The 17,289-nt window shown below is 46.0% G+C and overlaps 1 protein-coding gene across 1 annotated transcript; it reads left to right on the forward strand.

The window, feature by feature from the left end:
- Positions 1-242: 242 nt before the first annotated feature.
- On the forward strand, positions 243-16,786 carry LOC112237579 (magnesium transporter protein 1-like). Its single transcript, XM_042303560.1, has 10 exons — positions 243-392; positions 1,612-1,781; positions 2,723-2,840; positions 8,068-8,208; positions 9,220-9,360; positions 9,452-9,541; positions 11,458-11,521; positions 11,624-11,698; positions 16,547-16,637; positions 16,708-16,786. Exons 1-10 carry the CDS (start codon positions 315-317, stop codon positions 16,721-16,723), a joined length of 984 nt encoding a protein of 327 aa, XP_042159494.1. The 5' UTR covers positions 243-314; the 3' UTR covers positions 16,724-16,786.
- Positions 16,787-17,289: the final 503 nt, after the last annotated feature.

The raw sequence follows: 17,289 nt of genomic DNA on the forward strand, positions 1-17,289 counted from the left end.
GTTGTATATATACACATGTTAAGTGTGCTGAAAATAAACGCAGTTGACAGTGAGAGGACGTTTCTTTTTGTTGTTGTTGCTGAGTTTGTCTATGATCCCATCCCGCCCAGACCATAAAGAAATAGCCAGCGAGATGACTCTCCCTGGGGGCACCTCCTCCACCGGGCGGGGACAAGAAGCAGAGCGGCCCAACCAAGATCTACGGTCTCTTCCTCTATCACGCCATTGGCTCTTGAAGCTGAAATTGTACCAATAGGAATGTAACAGCGAATCCGTGGCCAGACGACTGACGGATAGCGCCTCTGTGAAATAGAATGAACATGTATCTAACTGTGTTGTTGTTGGTGTTGACTTTATATGGTGTCCCTTCAGCCGGACAAAAGAAAAAGGAGGTATAGATATTATTCTTAGCGCACGGTGACATAATCATCACACTGCAAGCATCGTAAACTTACTAAATCGCTAACGTTAGCTCATGGGTCTAGCTAGCTAGCTATTAACTTTTAGCCAGGAACCGGTTACCTAGCTAGTTTGCATCGTCGAAATGCTGCAGATATAGCTATCTAGATACTTGTAATGACTAACAAATCACTTATTGACATGGCTATGTTCTATTTGGTCGAAAACGTTTAACCTTCCTGCAGCTATAATCCGCATTTACTAAACTGTTAGCACTTCCGGGTCAGGAAGGCGCCCTCTTTTGGCGCTAGCTAGGAAGTAGATACTTTCCCTCTGTGAGGGTGGGCTAGTTGATGGACTGGGCCTGTTTAAGACCCTAACCTCTCCCTCCAGACCCTGCTCTCTGAGAGGGGGGGCTAGTTGAACTGGGCTGGTATAAGACCCTAACCTCTCTCTCCCTCCAGACCCTGCTCTTTGAGATGGGGGGCTAGTTGATGGACTGGGCCTGTTTAAGACCCTAACCTCTCTCTCCCTCCAGACCCTGCTCTCTGAGATGGGGGCTAGTTGATGAACTGGGCTGGTATAAGACCCTAACCTCTCTCTCTCCCTCCAGACCCTGCTCTCTGAGATGGGGGCTAGTTGATGGACTGGGCCTGTTTAAGACCCTAACCTCTCTCTCCCTCCAGACCCTGCTCTCTGAGAGGGGGCTAGTTGATGAACTGGGCTGGTATAAGACCCTAACCTCTCTTCTCTCTCCCTCCAGACCCTGCTCTCTGAGATGGGGGCTAGTTGATGGACTGGGCCTGTTTAAGACCCTAACCTCTCTCTCCCTCCAGACCCTGCTCTCTGAGAGGGGGGCTAGTTGATGAACTGGGCTGGTATAAGACCCTAACCTCTCTCTCCCTCCAGACCCTGCTCTCTGAGAGGGGGCTAGTTGATGAACTGGGCTGGTATAAGACCCTAACCTCTCTTCTCTCTCCCTCCAGACCCTGCTCTCTGAGATGGGGGGCTAGTTGATGGACTGGGCCTGTTTAAGACCCTAACCTCTCTCTCCCTCCAGACCCTGCTCTCTGAGAGGGGGGCTAGTTGATGAACTGGGCTGGTATAAGACCCTAACCTCTCTCTCCCTCCAGACCCTGCTCTCTGAGAGGGGGGGCTAGTTGATGAACTGGGCTGGTATAAGACCCTAACCTCTCTTCTCTCTCTCTCCAGACTCTGCTCTCTGAGAAGGTAGGTCAGTTGATGGACTGGACAGGGAGAAGAGCTGTGATCCGTATGAACGGGGAGAAGTTCCGTCGCTTTGTGAAGGCTCCTCCCAGGAACTACTCTGTGGTCATCATGTTCACCGCCCTGCAGCCACAGAGACAGTGTGGTGTCTGCAAGTAAGTTCGCTACAGATTGTGACACCACATAATGAGATTTAAACAAAGATTTTTGGTATCCATTTCTTGGGAGTTATCGGGTGGGTAATGTTTGGTGTAGCGCAGGGGATTTTCGACCAACCATAGCTTGGCAATACTGTCTTCGTCCTTATTTAGTGGAAACAGGAGTGTCATAAAAGGTCTGTGTCCGTTTTAATTGTGAAAATAAATACATGATTTGCTCCATGGAGTAATTCTACAATGTGTACACCGCCATGGTGTCCATTTCAAGTCTTCTCTCATTGAGACAGGTGGGTGTTCACCCCAAAGTGATGCATGTCAGGATACTGAGAGAACACTTCAAATAGACAACATGACAGAGTACTTCATAGAGCAAAAAATGTGTTTCTTTTCTCAATTCAGACAAACCTGTCTGCAAGTAACAGCCACAGAGACTGTGTCTAGTCTGCCAGTCAGTAACAGAGACTGTCTAGTCTGCCAGTCAGTAACAGAGACTGTGTCTAGTCTGCCAGTCAGTAACAGAGACTGTGTCTAGTCTGCCAGTCAGTAACAGAGACTGTGTCTAGTCTGCCAGTCAGTAACAGAGACTGCGTCTAGTCTGCCAGTCAGTAACAGAGACTGCGTCTAGTCTGCCAGTCAGTAACAGAGACTGCGTCTAGTCTGCCAGTCAGTAACAGAGACTGCGTCTAGTCTGCCAGTCAGTAACAGAGACTGTCTAGTCTGCCAGTCAGTAACAGAGACTGTGTCTAGTCTGCCAGTAAGGGGTCACATGTTAGTTTTACACATGGTTGGGGCAAATACATGTCATATTATTTGTTTATGGTATGATTTATTCAGCTTACACTATTCTATTAGTTCCATTGTCCTTGACACACTAAATCATTGGTATCTGAAATATTGAAAGGTATTTGACATGCTGTGTGTATCCACCCCCACTACAGACAGGCTGACGAGGAGTACCAGATCCTAGCTAATTCCTGGCGTTACTCCACTGCCTTCACCAACAAGGTCTTCTTCGCTACCGTCGACTTTGATGAAGGATCTGACGTCTTTCAGATGGTATAACTCTTCTAAATCTTTTGGTTTATTTCACCCTTCACATGTTATTTAGAACCGGCCTGTCTCCCTGACCGCTAGAACCGGCCTGTCTCCCTGACCGCTAGAACCGGCCTGTCTCCCTGACCGCTAGAACCGGCCTGTCTCCCTGGCCGTTAGAACCGGCCTGTCTCCCTGGCCGTTAGAACCGGCCTGTCTCCCTGGCCGTTAGAACCGGCCTGTCTCCCTGGCCGTTAGAACCGGCCTGTCTCCCCCTGACCGTCTCCCTAGAACCGGCCTGCCTCCCTGACCGCTAGAACCGGCCTGCCTCCCAGACCGCTAGAACCGGCCTGCCTCCCTGACCGCTAGAACCGGCCTGCCTCCCTGACCGCTAGAACCGGCCTGCCTCCCTGACCGCTAGAACCGGCCTGCCTCCCTGACCGCTAGAACCGGCCTGCCTCCCTGACCGCTAGAACCGGCCTGCCTCCCTGACCGCTAGAACCGGCCTGTCTCCCTGACCGCTAGAACCGGCCTGTCTCCCTGACCGCTAGAACCGGCCTGTCTCCCTGACCGCTAGAACCGGCCTGTCTCCCTGACAGTTAGAACCGGCCTGTCTCCCTGACTGTTAGAATCAAATCAAATTTATTTATATAGCCCTTACATCAGCTGATATCTCAAAGTGCTGTACAGAAACCCAGCCTAAAACCCCAAACAGCAAGCAATGCAGGTGTAGAAGCACGGTTGCTAGGAAAAACTCCCTAGAAAGGCCAGAACCTAGGAAGAAACCTAGAGAGGAACCAGGCTATGAGGGGTGGCCAGTCCTCTTCTGGTTGTGCCGGGTGGAGATTATAACAGAACATGGCCAAGATGTTCAAATGTTCATAGATGACCAGCATGGTCGAATAATAATAATCACAGTAGTTGTCGAGGTTGCAACAGGTCAGCACCTCAGGAGTAAATGTCAGTTGGTTTTTCATAGCCGATCATTAGGAGTATCTCTGCCACTCCTGCTATCTCTAGAGAGTTGAAAACAGCAGGTCTGGGACAGGTAGCATGTCCGGTGAACAGGGCAGGGTTCCATAGCCGCAGGCAGAACAGTTAGAACTGGAGCAGCAGCACGGCCAGGTGGACTGGCGACAGCAAGGAGTCATCATGCCAGGTAGTCCTGAGGCATGGTCCTAGGGCTCAGGTCCTCCGAGAGAGAGAAAGAAAGAAAGAGAGAATTAGAGAATTAAATTCACACAGGACACCAGATAAGACAGGAGAAATACTCTAGATATAACAGACTGACCTTAGCCCCCCGACACATAAACTACTGCAGCATAAATACTGGAGACTGAGACAGGAGGGGTCAGGTTACTCTGTGGCCCCATCCGATGATACCCCCGGGCAGGGCCAAACAGGCAGGATATAACCCCACCCACTTTGCTTAAGCACAGCCCACACACCACTAGAGGGATATCTTCAACCACCAACTTACCATCCTGAGACAAGGCCGAGTATAGCCCACAAAGATCTCCGCCACGCACAACTCAAGGGGGGCGCTAACCCAGACAGGAAGACTCAGACCCAGACTCAACCCACTCAAGTGACGCACCCCTCCTAGGGACGGCATGGAAGAGCACCAGTAAGCCAGTGACTCAGTCCCTGTAATAGGGTTAGAGGCAGGGAATCCCAGTGAAGAGAGGGGAACCGGCCAGGCAGAGACAGCAAGGGCGGTTCGTTGCTCCAGAGCCTTTCCGTTCACCTTCACACTCCTGGGCCAGACTACACTCAATCATAGGACCTACTGAAGAGATGAGTCTTCAATAAAGACTTAAAGGTTGAGACCGAGTTTGCGTCTCTGACATGGGTAGGCAGACCGTTCCATAAAAATGGAGCTCTATAGGAGAAAGCCCTGCCTCCAGCTGTTTGCTTAGAAATTCTAGGGACAATTAGGAGGCCTGCGTCTTGTGACCGTAGCGTACGTGTAGGTATGTACGGCAGGACCAAATCAGAGAGATAGGTAGGAGCAAGCCCATGTAGTGCTTTGTAGGTTAGCAGTAAAACCTTGAAATCAGTCCTTGCCTTGACAGGAAGCCAGTGTAGGGAGGCTAGCACTGGAGTAATATGATCACATTTTTTGGTTCTCGTCAGGATTCTAGCAGCCGTGTTTAGCACCAACTGAAGTTTATTTAGTGCTTTATCCGGGTAGCCGGAAAGTAGAGCATTGCAGTAGTCTAACCTAGAAGTAACAAAAGCATGGATTAATTTTTCTGCATCATTTTTGGACTGAAAGTTTCAGATTTTTGCAATGTTACGTAGATGGAAAAAAGCTGTCCTTGAAACATTCTTGATATGTTCGTCAAAACAGAGATCAGGATCCAGAGTAACGCCGAGGTCCTTCACAGTTTTATTTGAGACGACTGTACAACCATCAAGATTAATTGTCAGATCCAACAGAAGATCTCTTTGTTTCTTGGGACCTAGAACAAGCATCTCTGTTTTGTCGAAGTTTAAAATTAGAACATTTGCAGCCATCCACTTCCTTATGTCTGAAACACAAGCTTCCAGGGCAATTTTGGGGCTTTGCCATGTTTCATTGAAATGTACTGCTGTGTATCGTCCACATAGCAGTGAAAGTTAACATTATGTTTCTGAATGACATCCCCAAGAGGTAAAATTATATAGTGAAAACGATCGTGGTCCTAAAACAGAACCTTGAGGAACAACGACATTTACAGTTGATTTGTCAGAGGACAAACCATCCACAGAGACAAACTAATATCTTTCCGACAGCTAAGATCTCAACCAGACCAGAACTTGTCCGTGTAGACCAATTTGGGTTTCCAATCTCTCCAAAAGATTGTGGTGATCAATGCTATCAAAAGCAGTTCTAAGTTGTAGGAGCACGAGGACAGATGCAGAGCCTTGGTCTGGCGCCATTAAAAGGCCATTTACCACCTTCACAAGTGTAGTCTTAGTGCTATGATGGGGTCTAAAACCAGACTGAAGTATAGTAGTAGTTATATACACTGCTCAAAAAAATAAAGGGAACACTTAAACAACACAATGTAACTCCAAGTCAATCACACTTCTGTGAAATCAAACTGTCCACTTAGGAAGCAACACTGATTGCCAATAAATTTCACATGCTGTTGTGCAAATGGAATAGACAACAGGTGGAAATTATAGGCAATTAGCAAGACACCCCCAATAAAGGAGTGGTTCTGCAGGTGGTGACCACAGACCACTTCTCAGTTCCTATGCTTCCTGGCTGATGTTTTGGTCACTTTTGAATGCCGGTGGTGCTTTCACTCTAGTGGTAGCATGAGACGGAGTCTACAACCCACACAAGTGGCTCAGGTAGTGCAGCTCATCCAGGATGGCACATCAATGCGAGCTGTGGCAAGACGGTTTGCTGTGTCTGTCAGCATAGTGTCCAGAGCATGGAGGCGCTACCAGGAGACCGGCCAGTACATCAGGAGACATGGAGGAGGCCGTAGGAGGGCAACAACCCAGCAGCAGGACCGCTACCTCCGCCTTTGTGCAAGGAGGAGCACTGCCAGATCCCTGCAAAATGATGTCTGATGCATGTGTCTGCTCAAACGGTCAGAAACAGACTCCATGAGGGTGGTATGAGGGCCCGACGTCCACAGGTGGGGGTTGTGCTTACAGCCCAACACCGTGCAGGACGTTTGGCATTTGCCAGAGAACACCAAGATTGGCAAATTCGCCACTGGCGCCCTGTGCTCTTCACAGATGAAAACAGGTTCACACTGAGCACATGTGACAGAGTCTGGAGACGCCGTGGAGAACGTTCTGCTGCCTGCAACATCCTCCAGCATGACCGGTTTGGCGGTGGGTCAGTCATGGTGTGGGGTGTCATTTCTTTAGGGGGCCGCACAGCCCTCCATGTGCTCGCCAGAGGTAGCCTGACTGCCATTAGGTACCGAGATGAGATCCTCAGACCCCTTGTGAGACCATATGCTGGTGCGGTTGGCCCTGGGTTCCTCCTAATGCAAGACAATGCTAGACCTCATGTGGCTGGAGTGTGTCAGCAGTTCCTGCAAGAAGAAGGCATTGATGCTATGGACTGGCCCGCCCGTTCCCCAGACCTGAATCCAATTGAGCACATCTGGGACATCATGTCTCGCTCCATCCACCAACGCTACGTTGCACCACAGACTGTCCAGGAGTTGGCGGATGCTTTAGTCCAGGTCTGGGAGGAGATCCCTCAGGAGACCATCCGCCACCTCATCAGGAGCATGCCCAGGCGTTGTAGGGAGGTCATACAGGCACGTGGAGGCCACACACACTACTGAGCCTCATTTTGACTTGTTTTAAGGACATTACATCAAAGTTGGATCAGCCTGTAGTGTGGTTTTCCACTTTAATTTTGAGTGTGACTCCAAATCCACCTCCATGGGTTGATAAATTTGATTTCCATTGATCATTTTTGTGTGATTTTGTTGTCAGCACATTCAACTATGTAAAGAAAAAGGTATTTAATAAGAATATTTCATTCATTCAGATCTAGGATGTGTTATTTTAGTGTTCCCTTTATTTTTTTGAGCAGTGTATATGTTATTTGTGTATATAGTAGTAGTTAAGTAGTATTTGTGTATAGTAGTAGCTAAGTAGTATTTGTGTATATAGTAGTAGTTAAGTAGTATTTGTGTATATAGTAGTATTTATATATCTGTGTTGTTTGTGTATATAGTAGTAGTTAAGTAGTATTTTGTGTATATAGTAGTATTTATATATCTGTGTTGTTTGTGTATATAGTAGTAGTTAAGTAGTATTTTGTGTATATAGTAGTATTTATAATCTGTGTTATTTGTGTATATAGTAGTAGTTAAGTAATATTTGTGTATATTGTAGTAGTTATATATCTGTGTTATTTGTGTATATAGCAGTAGTTATATATCTTGTGTTATTTGTGTATATAGTAGTAGTTAAGTAGTATTTGTGTGTATATGGTAGTATTTATATATCTGTGTTATTTGTGTATATAGTAGTAGTTAAGTAGTATTTGTGTATATAGTAGTATTTATATGTCTGTTATTTGTGTGTATATTAGTAGTTAAGTAGTATTTGTGTGTATATAGTAGTATTTATATCAGTGTTATTTGTGTATATAGTAGTAGTTAAGTAGTATTTGTGTGTGTATTTAGTAGTATTATATTTCTGTGTTATTTGTGTATATAGTAGCAGTTAAGTAGTATTTGTGTATATAGTAGTATTTATATATCTGTCTTTGTCTCCCCAGTTGAATATGAACTCGGCTCCCTCCTTCATCCATTTCCCTGCTAAAGGGAAGCCTAAGAAGTCTGACTCCTATGAGCTGCAGGTCAGAGGCTTCGCTGCAGAACAGCTGGCCCGCTGGGTTGGGGACCGCACTGACGTACAGGTAGCCCCTCCTGACCTCTCACCTCTTCACCTTTCACTGACGTACAGGTAGCCCCCCTGACCTCTCACCTCTTCACCTTTCACTGATGTACAGGTAGCCCTCCTGACCTCTCACCTCTTCACCTTTCACTGATGTACAGGTAGCCCCTCCTGACCTCTCACCTCTTCACCTTTCACTGATGTACAGGTAGCCCTCCTGACCTCTCACCTCTTCACCTTTCACTGATGTACAGGTAGCCCTCCTGACCTCTCACCTCTTCACCTTTCACTGATGTACAGGTAGCCCTCCTGACCTCTCACCTCTTCACCTTTCACTGATGTACAGGTAGCCCCTCCTGACCTCTCACCTCTTCACCTTTCACTGATGTACAGGTAGCCCCTCCTGACCTCTCACCTCTTCACCTTTCACTGATGTACAGGTAGCCCCTCCTGACCTCTCACCTCTTCACCTTTCACTGATGTACAGGTAGCCCCTCCTGACCTCTCACCTCTTCACCTTTTACAGGTAGCCCCCTGACCTCTCACCTCTTCACCTTTCACTGGCGTACAGGTAGCCCCCTGACCTCTCACCTCTTCACCTTTCACTGATGTACAGGTAGCCCCTCCTGACCTCTCACCTCTTCACCTTTCACTGATGTACAGGTAGCCCTCCTGACAGGTAGCCCTCCTGACTCTCTCACCTCTTCACCTTTCACTGATGTACAGGTAGCCCCCTGACCTCTCACCTCTTCACCTTTCACTGGCGTACAGGTAGCCCCCTGACCTCTCACCTCTTCACCTTTCACTGGCGTACAGGTAGCCCCTCCTGACCTCTCACCTCTTCACTGGCGTACAGGTAGCCCCTCCTGACCTCTCACCTCTTCACTGGCGTACAGGTAGCCCCTCCTGACCTCTCACCTCTTCACCTTTCAACTCTCACTCTAAGACTCTGCGTAATGTATTAGTCTGTGTTTATATGTATAGATGTGGGTGATCAGGCTGACTGTGTGTGTGTGTGTCTCTCTCTGTGTAGATCCGTGTGATCCGTCCTCCGAACTATGCGGGGCCGTTGATGCTGGGATTCCTGCTGGCAGTCATAGGAGGACTGGCTTACCTCCGTAGAAACAACCTGGAATTCCTCTACAACAAGAACGTCTGGGCCTTCTCTGCTCTGGTAGGAACACACTGGTTCATTATGTAGCTGACTATCAAAGTTATGGATGAATAAGTGTTTAGTCATTGTCAACGGTGTGTGTTCTCTCTAGTGTTTCTGCCTGATCATGACTTCAGGTCAGATGTGGAACCACATTAGAGGACCTCCCTACGCCCACAAGAACCCCACCACTGGACAAGTGGTACGTCCCTCTCTCTCTCTATAGATATCTCTTAACCCCACCACTGGACAAGTGGTACGTCCCTCTCTCTCTCTATAGATATCTCTTAACCCCACCACTGGACAAGTGGTACGTCCCTCTCTCTCTCTATAGATATCTCTTAACCCCACCACTGGACAAGTGGTACGTCCCTCTCTCTCTCTATAGATATCTCTTAACCCCACCACTGGACAAGTGGTACGTCCCTCTCTCTCTATAGATATCTCTTAACCCCACCACTGGACAAGTGGTACGTCCCTCTCTCTCTCTATAGATATCTCTTAACCCCACCACTGGACAAGTGGTACGTCCCTCTCTCTCTCTATAGATATCTCTTAACCCCACCACTGGACAAGTGGTACGTCCCTCTCTCTCTCTCTATAGATATCTCTTAACCCCACCACTGGACAAGTGGTACGTCTCTCAATTCAATTCAAAGGGCTTTATTGACATGGGAAACGTGTTAACATTGCCAAAAAAAGTGAGGTAGATAATATACAAGTGAAATAAACAATATAAATGAACAGTAAACATTACACATACAGAAGTTTCAAAAGGATAAAGACATTTCTAATGTCATATTACGTATAGATACAGTGTTGTAATGATGTGCAAATATTTAAAGTACAAAAGGAAAAATAAATAAACATAAATGGGTTGTATTTACAATGATGTTTGTTCTTCACTGGTTGGCCTTTCTCTGTGTCTCTCTCTGTCTCTCTTGTGCTCTCTCTGTCTCTCTCAAATCAAATCAAATCAAATTTATTCTCTCTGATATAGATATCTAAAACCCCTTAACCCCTAGGAAAAACCACTGGAACAAGTGTGCCGGGTGGAGATTATAACAGAACATGGCCAAGATGTTCAAATGTTCATAAATGACCAGCTCAATTCAATTCAAAGGGCTTTATTGACATCCTGGGAAACTAGGGTTAATGGCCATTGACAGCAAAAAAAGTGAGAAGGAGAGAAAGAAAGAGAGAAGGAGAGAATTAGAGAACACACTTAGATTCACACAGGACACCGAATAGGACAGGAGAAACAATATAACAAATGAACAGTAAACTACTTACATAAATACTACAGACAGGAGGGGTTTCAAAGGATAAAGACTCTGTCTCTGTAATGTTTCTCTGTGTGTGTGTGTTTACAGTGTTGTGTGTGATGTGTTTCTCTGTGTGTTGTGTTTGTTTCAAAAGGAAAAATAAATAAACATAAATGGGTTGTATTTACAATGATGTTTGTGTTTTCTTGTGTGTGTGTGTGTGTTTCTCTGTGTGTGTGTGTGTGTGTGTGTTTCTCTGTGTGTGTGTGTGTGTGTGTGTATGTGTTTGTTTCTCTGTGTGTGTGTGTGTGTTTGTTTCTCTGTGTGTGTGTGTGTGTTTCTCTGTGTGTGTGTGTGTGTGTGTGTGTGTGTGTGTGTTGTGTGTGTTCTCTGTGTGTGTGTGTGTGTGTGTGTTTCTGTGTGTGTGTGTGTGTGTGTGTGTGTTTCTCTGTGTGTGTGTGTGTTTCTGTGTGTGTGTGTGTGTGTGTTTCTCTGTGTGTGTGTTTCTCTGTGTGTGTGTTTGTTTCTCTGTGTGTGTCTCTGTGTGTGTTTCTCTGTGTGTGTGTGTTTCTCTGTGTGTGTGTGTGTGTGTTTGTTTCTCTGTGTGTGTGTGTGTTTGTTTCTCTGTGTGTGTGTGTGTGTTTGTTTCTGTGTGTGTGTGTGTGTGTGTGTGTGTTTTCTCTGTGTGTGTGTGTGTGTGTTTCTCTGTGTGTGTGTGTGTGTGTTTCTCTGTATGTGTGTTTCTGTGTGTGTGTGTTTCTCTGTATGTGTGTTTCTCTGTGTGTGTGTGTGTTTCTCTGTATGTTTGTTTCTCCGTGTGTGTGTGTTCATCACTGTGTGTGTGTTGTTTCAGAGTTACATCCACGGCAGCAGTCAGGCCCAGTTTGTAGCAGAAACTCACATCGTGCTGTTCTTCAGTATCCTTTACACACCTCAGTCTGACCCCTGACCTCTAACCCTGTATGAGAGCCTCTCATTGGCTACAGCTTCTCTCTGTGACCCTTAACCTCCTGTCCCAGACTCTGCTGTTACCATGGGGATGGTGCTGTTGCACGAGGCTGCCACGTCAGATATGGACATTGGCAAGAGGAAAAGTATATATCTGTCTGTCTGTCTGTCTGTCTGTCTGTCTGTCTGTCTGTCTGTCTGTCTGTCTCTTTGTCCCTCTGTCTGTCTGTCTGTCACTCTCTGTCCCTGTCTGTCTGTCTCTCTGTCTGTCTCGATCTGTCTCTATGTCTGTCTGTCTGTCTCTCTGTCCCTTTCTGTCCTCTCTCTCTTCTCTCTGTCTCTCTCTGTCTGTCTGTGTGTCTCTCTCTCTCTCCCTTACTCTCTCTCTCCCTTACTCTCTCTTACTCTGTCTGTCTCTCTCTCTCTCTTACTCTCTCTCTGTCTCTCTCTCTCTCTCTCTCAAATTCAAGCTGCTTTATTGGCATGATAAACCACCACTAAACTGTTATCATTACTACCACCACTAAACTGTTATCATTACCACCCATACCACTACTACCATCACTAAACTGTTATCATTGCCATTACCACCCATACCAATACTACTACCACCACTAAACTGTTATCATTACCACCCATACCAATACTACCACCACCACAACTAAACTGTTATCATTGCCATTACCACCCATACCAATACTACTACCACCACCATCACTAAACTGTTATCATTACCACCCATACCACTACTACTACTACCACCATCACTAAACTGTTATCATTATCAATACTACTACTACTACCACCACCACCACTAAACTGTTATCATTACCACCCATACCACTAAACTGTTACCATTACCACCCATACCACTACTACTACCACCACCATCACTAAACTGTTATCATTGCCATTACCACCCATACCACTACTACCACCACCATTAAACTGTTACCATTACCACCCATACCACTACAACTACCCTCACCACTAAACTGTTATCATTACCACCCATACCACTACTACCACCACCATCACTAACCTGTTATCATTACCACCCATCCCACTACTATTACCACCACCATCACCAACCTGTTACCATTACCACCCATACCACTACTACTACCACCACCATCACTAAACTGTTATCATTACCATTACCACCCATACCACTACTACCACCACCACCACCATCACTAAACTGTTATCATTACCACCCATACCACTACTACTACCACCATCACTACACTGTTATCATTACCACCCATACCACTACTACCACCACCACCACCACCATCACTAAACTGTTATCATTACCACCCATCCCACTACTATTACCACCACCATCACTAACTGTTATCATTACCACCCATACCACTACTACCACCACCACCATCACTAAACTGTTATCATTACCACCCATACCACTACTACCACCACCACCACCATCACTAAACTGTTATCATTACCACCCATACCACTACTACTACCACTATCACTAAACTGTTATCATTACCGCCCATACCACTACTACTACCACCACCATCACTAAACTGTTACCATTACCACCCATACCACTACCACCACCACTAAACTGTTATCATTACCATTACCACCCATACCACTACCACCACCACTAAACTGCTATCATTACCACCCATACCACTACTACTACCACCATCACTAAACTGTTATCATTACCACCCATACCACTACTACCACCACCATCACTAAACTGTTATCATTACCACCCATACCACTACTACCACCACCACCACTAAACTGTTATCATTACCACCCATACCACTACTACCACCACCACCATCACTAAACTGTTATCATTACCACCCATACCACTACTACTACCACCATCACTAAACTGTTATCATTACCAACCATACCAATACTACCACCACCATCACTAAACTGTTATCATTACCACCCATACCACTACTACCACCACCACCATCACTAAACTGTTATCATTACCACCCATACCACTACTACCACCACCACCACTAAACTGTTATCATTACCACCCATACCACTACTACTGCCACCACCACCATCACTAAACTGTTATCATTACCACCCATACCACTACTACCACCATCACTAAACTGGTATCATTACCACCCATACCACTACTACCACCACCACTAAACTGTTATCATTACCACCCATACCACTACTACCACCACCACCACCACCACTAAACTGTTATCATTACCACCATACCACTACTACTACCACCACCATCACTAAACTGTTATCATTACCACCCATACCACTACTACCACCACCATCACTAAACTGCTATCATTACCATTACCACCCACCACCACTAAACTACTACCACCACCACCACCACTAAACTGTTATCATTACCACCCATACAACTACTACCACCACCACCACCACTAAACTGTTATCATTACCACCCATACCACTACTACCACCACCACTAAACTATGTTATCATTACCACCCATACCACTACTACTACCACCACCACCATCACTAAACTGTTATCATTACCACCCATACCACTACTACCACCATCACTAAACTGTTATCATTACCACCCATACCACTACCACCACCACTAAACTGTTATCATTACCACCCATACCACTACTACTACCACCACCATCACTAAACTGTTACCATTACCACCCATACCACCACCACCACTAAACTGCTATCATTACCATTACCACCCATACCACTACTACTACCACCACCACCACCACTAAACTGTTATCATTACCACCCATACCACTACTACCACCACCACCACTAAACTGTTATCATTACCACCCATACCAATACTACCACCACCATCACCAAACTGTTATCATTACCACCCATACCACTACTACCACCACCACCACCACTAAACTGTTATCATTACCACCCATACCACTACTACCACCACCACCATCACTAAACTGTTATCATTACCACCCCCACTACCACCACCACTAAACTACATTACCACCCACCACCACCACCACTAAACTGTTATCATTACCACCCATACCACTACTACTACCACCACCATCACTAAACTGTTATCATTACCACCCATACCACTACCACCACCACTAAACTGTTATCATTACCATTTCCACCCATACCACTACCACCACCACTAAACTGCTATCATTACCAATACCACCACTACTACTATACTACCACCACTAAACTGTTATCATTACTACCCATACCACTACTACTACCACCACTAAACTGTTACCATTACCACCCATACCACTCTACTACCACCACCACCACTAAGCTGTTATTATTACCACCCATACCACTACCACCACTAAACTGTTATCATTACCACCCATACCACTACTACCATCACTAAACTGTTATCATTACCACCCATACCACTACTACTACCACCACCATCACTAAACTGTTACCATTACCACCCATACCACTACTACTACCACCACCATCACTAAACTGTTATCATTACCACCCATACCACTACTACCACCACCACCACACACTACTACCACCATTATCACCATCACTAAACTGTTATCATTACCACCCATACCACTACTACTACACCACCACCATCACTAAACTGTTATCATTACCACCCATACCACTACTACTACCACCACCATCACTAAACTGTTATCATTACCACCCATACCCACTACCCACTACCACCACCACCACCATCACTAAACTGTTATCATTACCACCCATACCACTACTACCAATCATAAACTAATAGTAATAATACCACCCATACCACTACCACTTACCACTAGACTGTTATTATTCAGTGTCCCTCAGGCTATGGCAGGAAAATACATATTTTGCTGCAAGAGGAGGCATTGCTCCTTCGCCCATGAGTATTTTTAGGTTTTCCTCTGAATACCTGACCACTGTGACTGACCCAAACTTAAGAAAAGCTTTGACTATGTACAGACTCAGTGAGCATAGCCTTGCTATTGAGAAAGAATAAAGACTGGTAGTAGACCAGTCTCAACCTGACTGAGAAGACACATGACCTGGTAGTAGACCAGTGTCAACATGACTGAGAAGACACATGACCTGGTAGTAGACCAGTGTCAACATGACTGAGAAGACACATGACCTGGTAGTAGACCAGTGTCAACATGACTGAGAAGACACATGACCTGTTAGTAGACCAGTGTCAACATGACTGAGAAGACACATGACCTGGTAGTGGACCAGTGTCAACATGACTGAGAAGACACATGACCTGGTAGTAGACCAGTGTCAACATGACTGAGAAGACACATGACCTGGTAGTGGACCAGTGTCAACATGACTGAGAAGACACATGACCTGGTAGTGGACCAGTGTCAACATGACTGAGAAGACACATGACCTGGTAGTGGACCAGTGTCAACATGACTGAGAAGACACATGACCTGGTATGAAAGACAAAACAAAACTACATGGGAAATATTATCGACATTCCATTGCACTTTTCACTGGCTGTCCCTCAGGTTGTGGCAGGAGGACACATATTGGCTTTTCACCCAATAAATATTAGATTTTTTTCTTCATCTTTTATAGTTTCAAATTCTTTGTATTGAATTATACTTTTGGGAAAGAAATATTCTCTTATGTCTGAGTATTTGTCACAGTGTAGTAGGAAATGCAGCTCTGTCTCTACCTCTCCCCTGGAGTAGAGTGAGCACAGCCTGTCCTCTCTGGGCAGCCAGGTTTGTCTGTGACGACCGGTCTCTATAGCCAGACTGTCCTCTCTGGGCAGCCAGGTTTGTCTGTGACGACCGGTCTCTATAGCCAGACTGTCCTCTCTGGGTAGCCAGGTTTGTCTGTGACGACCGGTCTCTATAGCCAGACTGTCCTCTCTGGGCAGTCAGGTTTGTCTGTGACGACCGGTCTCTATAGCCAGACTGTGCTCTCTGAGTCTGTACCAAGTCAGTGTTTTCCTCAGTTTTCTATCAGTCTCTCTCTCTCTGTCTCTAGTCATGTGTGTAGCAGGGATCGGTCTGGTGATGCTCTTCTTCAGTTGGCTGCTGTCCATCTTTAGAGCTAAATACCATGGATACCCTTACAGGTAATAAACACACACACACACACACTTCTTTTTCACTCCGTGTTGTCTGACTAACTGTTTGTGTTTCCAGTTTCCTGTTGAGTTAGAGAGCTGGGAGGAAGAAGCCTGGAAGTTCCAAAGTGCCTCGGACGCCTCACACCACAACACAACAACCACACACCACAACAACACACCACAACACCACAACACAACAACAGAACACACCACAACAACAAACCACACCACCACAACACACCAACACAGGACAACAACACACGACGACACACCACAACACACCATAACACCACAAGAACACACCACCACAATACAACACCACACACCACACACTGTTCATCTGGCTTTGGCTTTATCTCCTCTGTTACTAGAAACTACCAGGAAGACATTGTTTACAATACAATTGTTCTACCTGCAGTATGGTGGTGAGGATGTTCTACCTGCAGTATGGTGGTGAGGATGTCCTACCTACAGTATGGTGGTGAGGATGTCCTACCTACAGTATGGTGGTGAGGATGTCCTACCTACAGTATGGTGGTGAGGATGTCCTACCTGCAGTATGGTGGTGAGGATGTCCTACCTACAGTATGGTGGTGAGGATGTCCTACCTACAGTATGGTGGTGAGGATGTCCTACCTACAGTATGGTGGTGAGGATG

This window comes from Oncorhynchus tshawytscha, linkage group LG21 (genome assembly GCF_018296145.1).
Source record: "Oncorhynchus tshawytscha isolate Ot180627B linkage group LG21, Otsh_v2.0, whole genome shotgun sequence".
NCBI lineage: Eukaryota > Metazoa > Chordata > Actinopteri > Salmoniformes > Salmonidae > Oncorhynchus > Oncorhynchus tshawytscha.